Source organism: Herpailurus yagouaroundi, unplaced genomic scaffold (assembly GCF_014898765.1).
Source record: "Herpailurus yagouaroundi ecotype Mexico unplaced genomic scaffold, PumYag 67227, whole genome shotgun sequence".
In the NCBI taxonomy this organism is placed as follows: Eukaryota; Metazoa; Chordata; class Mammalia; order Carnivora; family Felidae; genus Herpailurus; species Herpailurus yagouaroundi.
The window spans coordinates 1,343-8,655 of record NW_024420066.1 but is presented as its reverse complement, the minus strand read 5'-3'; the positions used below and the strand labels follow the sequence as shown (position 1 = coordinate 8,655).

The following is a 7,313-nucleotide window of genomic DNA, read 5'->3' as shown; positions in this document are numbered from 1 at the left end:
AACCAATTTGGGATTTGTCGTGAACAGCATGGAGGAGAATGACCCCAAGCCCATCGAAGCGGCGGCGGCGGCGGCGGAGGGGCAGCGGCAGCCGGAATCCAGCCCCGGCGGTGGCTCCGGTGGCGGCGGCGGCGGCGGCGGCGGCAGCAGCAGCCCGGGCGACGCGGACACTGGCCGCCGGCGGGCTCTGATGCTGCCCGCGGTCCTGCAGGCGCCGGGCAACCACCAGCACCCGCACCGCATCACCAACTTCTTCATCTCGGACATCCTGCGGCCCGAGTTCGGCCGCAGAAAGGACGCGGGGACGTGCTGTGCCGGCGCGGGAGGAGGAAGAGGCGGTGGAGCCGGCGGCGAAGGTGGCGCGGGCGGCGCGGAAGGAGGAGGCGGTGGCGCGGGCGGCGCCGAGCAGCTCCTGGGGTCGGGCCGGGAGGCCCGGCAGAACGCGCCCGGGGCGCCCGGGGCGGGCGGGCCGCTTCCCGCCGGCGGCGGCGACTCTCCGGGCGACGGGGAAGGCGGCTCCAAGGCGCTCTCGCTGCACGGCGGCGCCAAGAAAGGCGGCGACGCCGGGGGCCCCCTGGACGGGGCGCTCAAGGCCCGCGGCTTGGGCGGCGGCGACCTGTCGGTGAGCTCGGACTCGGACAGCTCGCAGGCCAGCGCCAACCTGGGCGCGCAGCCCATGCTTTGGCCGGCCTGGGTCTACTGCACGCGCTACTCCGACCGGCCGTCTTCAGGTGAGCCCGCCGCGGGGAGGCCCGCGGGGTTGCGGGGCGGCGCTGGCGCGGGAACTTCCCCAGGGGGAGAAGACACCGGGACACCACACCCCCCCCCCCCCCGTCCCGACACACACAAAGACGCACAAGCGGGGACATTGTGCCCGGCTGACGCCGGACCGGGCAGCGGCAGGGAGAAGGGACACGATCGATTTCTTAGACAAGCGGAGGAGACAGGACCTTTCTCTCTCTCTGTCTCTCTCTCTCTCTCTCTCCTTGGGGCCACTCCTCGGAGTCACTACCCACCCCTCCCCGCTGGAGTTTATTCGGGAGGACTGGGGGTGGCCGCAGGGCTGGCCTAGAAGCCTGCACTCTTAACCCCTTCTCCGTCCTTCCAACTCAGTCCAGACCCAGAACCCATGTGCAGCCCACCTCAGACCTAGACTCGCCCTGCGACCCAGTTGTCCCAGACGAAGCCAGGGAAGAAAGAGCAAGGCTCCGGCCCTTCCTTCCACCCTTGGGCCTGGGCTGAGGGGGGAGGAGCGGGGGACAGAGACCGGGAGGGACACAGAGGCGCTCTTCGCCCGGTTTCAGTTGCCCGAGCACACGGTGAGGGAGCTCGGCACCCATCTTGATCACTGCCTGGAGAGGGAGGGAGGCCTGCAGTCCCCCAAATAAAGGACCTGCTCCCAGAGGTTTCGTGGGGCAGCTCCCAGGCAGGAAAGAAGCAGATTTCGGCGGGGAGTGCGGTGGAGGGGCCCGCGGGTGTGTGCAAAGGTACTGAGTGTATTTTTCATAGACCTGGATTTTGAAAAGCTACATCCGCGTCCTTGTGGAAATCATCAGTTGCATGAAACGCGGTGCTGGGCTTGCAAACCGCCATTAGGACGGACTCCATTTGTCCCTGAGCTGGTAGCCCAGGCAGGACCCCTCTGCCCCCCTAACCCTCAACTGGTTTTGAGGGGGGTGGTTTACCCAGATCACCGCACAACCGAGTCACCCCTTGGCCGCCTTCCCGCAGAAATGTGTGTGCCTATTTCTGATGAAATCCAAATTTCTCCGGCTAGACCTGAAATGTGCTCCATTGTTCTCGCCCCCCTCCTTTGTTAATATTTAATTAACATATAGGCTCACAAAGCGGCCGGCGAGGTGTCTCGGCCCCGCTTTGTGCAGCGACCAAGCCACGGCCGCCCCAGGCCCCGCTGGCCCGCGGGAGCCCCGCAGCCCTGCCGGGGCCCAGTCGCTGGTCTTCTTGCACTCAAAACAAAACAAAACGAAACAACAACACCACCAAAACCCATAAGGTAACATTGGTGTTTCTTGGCCTTTTACAAAGAAGCAACGCAGAGAGTTTTCTTGCCGAGCTTTGGTTCTGTCTCTGCGACTCTTTAAGTGTTTACGTTTTGAAAGAAAATCAAAGAGAGAACAAAACATTCTGATTTTAGGGAGATTTCCTTCCCGCACAATGGTGTGTATGTTTTTACCGGCTGGTTCGCGGGTGCAAGAGCCCCAGCACCGGAGGAGTTTGGAGGGTGGGGGGCGTGCTTCCCTGGGACGGTGGAGACGGACAACCGCCGGCTCCTGGCGCAGGAGGCCGCGGTCGGCCCGAGCAGGTGCGGGGCCTCGCGAGGCCTCTCCGAGCCTTCGCCGAGCCCCTCGCGGGCGCCCCCGCAGCCTCCCGATCAAAGCCCGGCGGCCCGCGCGGAACCGGCGTCCTGGGCGAGCGCGCGGCGGCCACGGTGGGTGTGCGCGCGCGGGACGCGGGCGGGGGCGCGGGGGGTGAGTGTGGGTTTGCTCTAGATTCTAGAAGGCCGGGGCTTTGAGCCGAACGGCCCTTGGCGCCCCCTCTCCCGCGCCGCGGCGGCCTCTGTCCGAGTTTGCCTCTCCCGGAGCGCACGGCCGCGTCCTCGGGCCTCGGCGCCGCTGGCTCTCTGGGGCCCGGGCGCGCTCTCCACCCTCCCGGGTCGGGACTGTGCGATCGGAAACCTCCCGGCGGGATCCCTCCGCCGCCGCCGCGGCGCGGGGTGGCAGGGCTGTCCCCTGGCCCCGCGCACGGGCATGTGGGCGCAGGCGGGGACCCGGGGGTTCCGGCGGCTCGAGGGAGCCGGCAGGGGGTCCAGCCTCCCGCCGCGGGCGTCTGGGAAGGGGCCGCGGTCGGTGCTCCCCAAAGGTGGTTCCCTTCACGCACCAAGGAGCCCATACGTGCGGCCCGGACCCTCTCCCCAACAGCCTTTGCGGCCTCGGCCTTCAAGCACACCCTCGTGGGGCCGAACTTCTTGAACAGAAACAAAAAGAAAGCGCTGGGTCCTCCTTGTGAGCGCTCCCCTCACAAGGGCCTTTTCAGATGGCCGGGTCCGAGAAACCTTGCACTGCCCCAAACCAACCTCAAGTGGTGCGGGGAGGGGGTCCCAGCGGCAGGAGACCCGCGTGGGGGTCAGAAGCCCGAACCCTCTGCCCGAGGTGGGCTGGGCTCCCCTGCGGCCTCCAGTGAGGCAGCCCCAGTCTGGGGGAGCCGGGTCCCCTCTCCTGCACTGGGAGACTTGAGCGGCGGGGGGGGGGGGGGGGGGGTGTCGAGTGGCTCAGTGCGTGTGCCCCCTCTCTTCCAGAAAAGAAACAATGAACTTGGGCCCACAGGCCCAGTTAGGGGTGACCGAAAGGGGGCTAAGGTGGAGGCAGCCCCGGGGGTTCCTCCTGTCTTCCAGACTCTGTGGCCTCCTGGCTTCTCAGGCCCCTAGCACCTGAGGGGTACCCCCTGTGGGCATCTCGTGGGAATCCTGTCACTGTCCCCTGGGCTCCTCTTCCTGCTGCTCTGACTGCCCCTCCCCCAGCCTTTCTTCGTGGCCCCTCTCTTGTCACCTGCCTGCACTCTGTCCTCACTCCTGGATAGAACCTCAGAAAGGGCTAGAAAAGGTCGTGCTAGGAAGTTTTGGATTTTTGCTTTCCTGCGGGAGTTTTCCTTGGAGGCCTTTTTGTTTGTTTGTTTGTTTGTTTGTTTTTAAGTAAACTCTATGCCACATATGGGGTTGAACTCAGGACCCAGGGATCAAGAGTCACGTGCACCCCCGGCTGAGCCAGCCGAGCGCCCCTGGCGACCCTTCCACTAAGCCTGTCCTTTACCCCCACTCCCTCCCTCACACTTACACTTTTTTCAGCCTATCTTCTCGCTTTGTGGGGGGGGGGGGGGGGGACGGGTCCTGGAGGCTGTGTGGGTCCGAGCCCGGTCCCCAGGTCCCTCTGGGACTGGGTACTTTCCTCCCTCATCTCTTTGTCCCTCTGGCTCACCGAGGGGGCAGACGGGCCCGGAGACGTCCTAACCCTGTTCTCTGTCCACCGCGCCCGCCCAGGTCCCAGGTCTCGCAAACCAAAGAAGAAGAACCCCAACAAAGAGGACAAGAGGCCGCGCACGGCCTTCACGGCCGAGCAGCTGCAGAGGCTCAAGGCCGAGTTCCAGACCAACAGGTACCTGACGGAGCAGCGCCGCCAGAGCCTGGCGCAGGAGCTCAGCCTCAACGAGTCGCAGATCAAGATCTGGTTTCAGAACAAGCGCGCCAAGATCAAGAAGGCCACGGGCAACAAGAACACGCTGGCCGTGCACCTCATGGCACAGGGCCTGTACAACCACTCGACCACGGCCAAGGAGGGCAAGTCGGACAGCGAGTAGGGCGGGCGGGCGCGAGTCCAGTCTCAGTCCACGCTAAACAATGCAATAATTTAAAATCATAAAGGGCCAGTGTATAAAGATTATACCAGCATTAATAGTGAAAATATCGTGTGTTCGCTACGGTTCTGCAATATTCTATGTATATGTAATTTACAGGTGGTGTAAAATCCAAAATATCTGACTATAAAATATTTTTTTGAGTTTTTCTGTGTTTATGAGATTATGCTAATTTTATGATTTTTTTTTTTTTGTGCGAAGGGGGGCTGCTTAGGGTTTCATCTTTTTTAATCCCCTAAGCTCCATGGTGGGACATCGGACACTTTTATTTTTTAATTTCAGAAGAAGAAAAAAAAAATTAAAACAACTTGCTAAAGTCCAAAGATTTTTATTGCTGCATTTCACACGACTGTGAACCGAATAAATAGCTCCTACTTGGTCTGTGAGTCCTGCCACTTTGTTTGTGTGGGCTTGGTGAGGACAGCAGGAGGGTATGTAGCCCCCCCTGCCCTGCCCCGGGCTGGGGGGAGCACAGGGGCCCCCGCAGGAGCGCCCTGGGAAGCGGGCCCTTGGTGATGGGCAGCCCAGGCCCCAGCCTCACCAGGCCCCCCTCCTCCTGCCTTCCCTCCCTTTCCTCCCCCTCCCCCTCCCCTCCCCCTCCTCCCCCTCCCCCTCCCCCTCCTCCTCCTCGCCAAGGCCTGGCCAGCACCTCTGTGTATGCTTCATCTCTGTCGTGTCGCTGTCCCCTATCCAGCCGCCCACTGCCAGGGCCAGCTCTCTCGCCTCCAGGCACCACTTCGGGGACCCCTGGCCCAGCCTCTGGCCAGAGGCCCCTTGTCCCTCCAGGCCCAGGGAGTCTCCTGTGGCTCCATCAGCCACGCCAGGCGCTCGCTCGCGTGGGCCCCAGAAATGGCAGAGGTCTGCTGCCTCTGGGCGGGCACAGGGCTCCCGAGAGGGGAGTTGGTATTTTTTCTTCCTTTCTGTTTGTTTTTTTCTTCCTTTCCTTTTCTTTTCTTTTTTTTTTTAAGTGGCTGCTTCTGCTACGGAGAGCATTCTTTCAAGCTGCATATGCGCGTGTACATATCTATGCATTGCGTGTACACGTGCACAAGCGGGCCTGTGAGAGTCCAGTTTCCGAACATGTGGCTAGCTTGACTTTCAAAGGAACTCAGAATCCTCCAGGATCTAGAGGAAGGAAGAAAAATGTGTAAATAATCATTTCTTATCGCTTTTTGTCTTTTCTTGTTTTTTTTTTAATATACATTTTATTTTTTGACGGTGTGGTACAGTGTAAATTAAATATATTCAATATATCCCCACCAAGTACATATATATAAACAAACACAGTATCTATATATATAACTCTGCACTGTCTTCTGTTTGGTGTATGGAAAAAGAATCGTGTCCAAATGTCCATGTGCAGCCGGGACGGCCCCGGGGGTGTGCCCGTGGCTGAGGCAGGCCCACGGCTGGACCCCTGAGGACTGAGGGTGAACTTCTCTCTTTGCCTTAAACCTCTATTTCCCTGCGATACCACTTTTATTTTGTACATACTCGTGCAAACCTTTTTAAAAAGGAAACTATAAAAAGAAAAGCTGTAATTTAAAATTCTGTGAAATAACCAACTGCTGCTTAGGAAACTTCAATGAAATGATAATGCCTTTTTAGCAGGAAGCAAAGTTTTGGGGTTTTTATTTTTTTATTTCTTTTTTTTTTTTCGTTTCTAAAACGTGCATTTTACAGTTCCAATATCAAATATTTATAATCTTATGAGAAATGAATGTTTCTATTTACAACTGTGGTTATCAGCATTGTGAACATTCCCCTTGCATTTTTTGTGTGTTCCAATTCTTGAAAGTTACATGAAATAAAAAAAAAAAAACTGCTTTATTGTAAAACATTGGATGTCCAAGGTGGAATGACTAGTTTTTCTAAGCCTGTTTCCAAGTCCAGCCCCACTGCCCTGGGCAACCTCCCCATCACTCAGGTACTCCTCGCCTTGGCCTCCGTCGAGCAGGGGGTACACATGCTGTCTTTGTAGCCAGAGGTACGATTTTTTTTTTAAACAACGAAGACACTTGGAATATCTCCTGTGTGGGCACAGAACCACCGATGTCCTCTGACTATGTTGAAGAATTGTTGAAAATCCCACAGAATGCGAATCCCACGAAAGGGACAGAGACCCTGGGCCCCTGGGGAGGGCTCTCCTCTTTTGTGTTTTGTTGTTTTTACTCCTGCCCCCTCCAAAGCAAAGGTCATGGACATCTCAGGACAGATGGGCGGGGGGGTGAAGGACAGGCTTTGCCCAAGCTGACCAGAGAGGTATCTGTCTGGGGTAGTGTTTTGCGGGGGGTTGACGTCCAGGGCAGCCGGGCAGGGGAGCGCTCCCTGTGAGCCTGGTTGATCTATGTCCAAACTATCCTGGCTTGAAAAAGATGATTCTCCCAGTAAAAGAAGCTCAGAGACTAGCGAGAACCGTCTGTTGCCAAAGGAGACTGGTTAGGCGTTTTACCTTCACGTTGGCTTCCCAAGCAGAAGCTGGGCCTCCAGGCAGGAGAGTGGCCACTCCCCGGATTTGCACAGACACGCTGAGTGAGAGAGAGCTGGGGTCTCACCACAAAGCTCTGGAGCCCTAGCTGCCTCGTCCCAGGAGTGCCCCAGGGTCATCGCCAATGGGGCCCCATCACTCAGGCCATTCCAAGTGTCTCCCCCCTCCACTGCACAGTTCTGAGGAGTCTTTAGACTAAAAACTAAACAAAAAGCATGGGCACAACTTCTGTCACCCGATTGGCTTCTCTCTCTTTTTAATAAAAAGACGGTACAACAACTTTAAGCAATCATTCTTGTTTTTTAATTTATTCACAAATCATAACGTTGTTGAGGGGCAATGTATAGTTTTGTAAGGTAATGAGTTCCCCGACGTCAGGGGAGTGCAAGCAAACATC

At 58.1% G+C, this 7,313-nt stretch overlaps 1 protein-coding gene across 1 annotated transcript; it reads left to right on the top strand.

Annotated features, from left to right (window-relative positions):
- The first annotated feature begins 21 nt into the window (after window positions 1–21).
- Window positions 22–6,268, top strand: EN2 (engrailed homeobox 2). Its single transcript, XM_040467143.1, has 2 exons — window positions 22–731; window positions 4,055–6,268. The coding sequence occupies exons 1-2, from the start codon at window positions 29–31 to the stop codon at window positions 4,369–4,371; spliced, it is 1,020 nt and encodes a 339-aa protein (XP_040323077.1). The 5' UTR covers window positions 22–28; the 3' UTR covers window positions 4,372–6,268.
- Window positions 6,269–7,313: the final 1,045 nt, after the last annotated feature.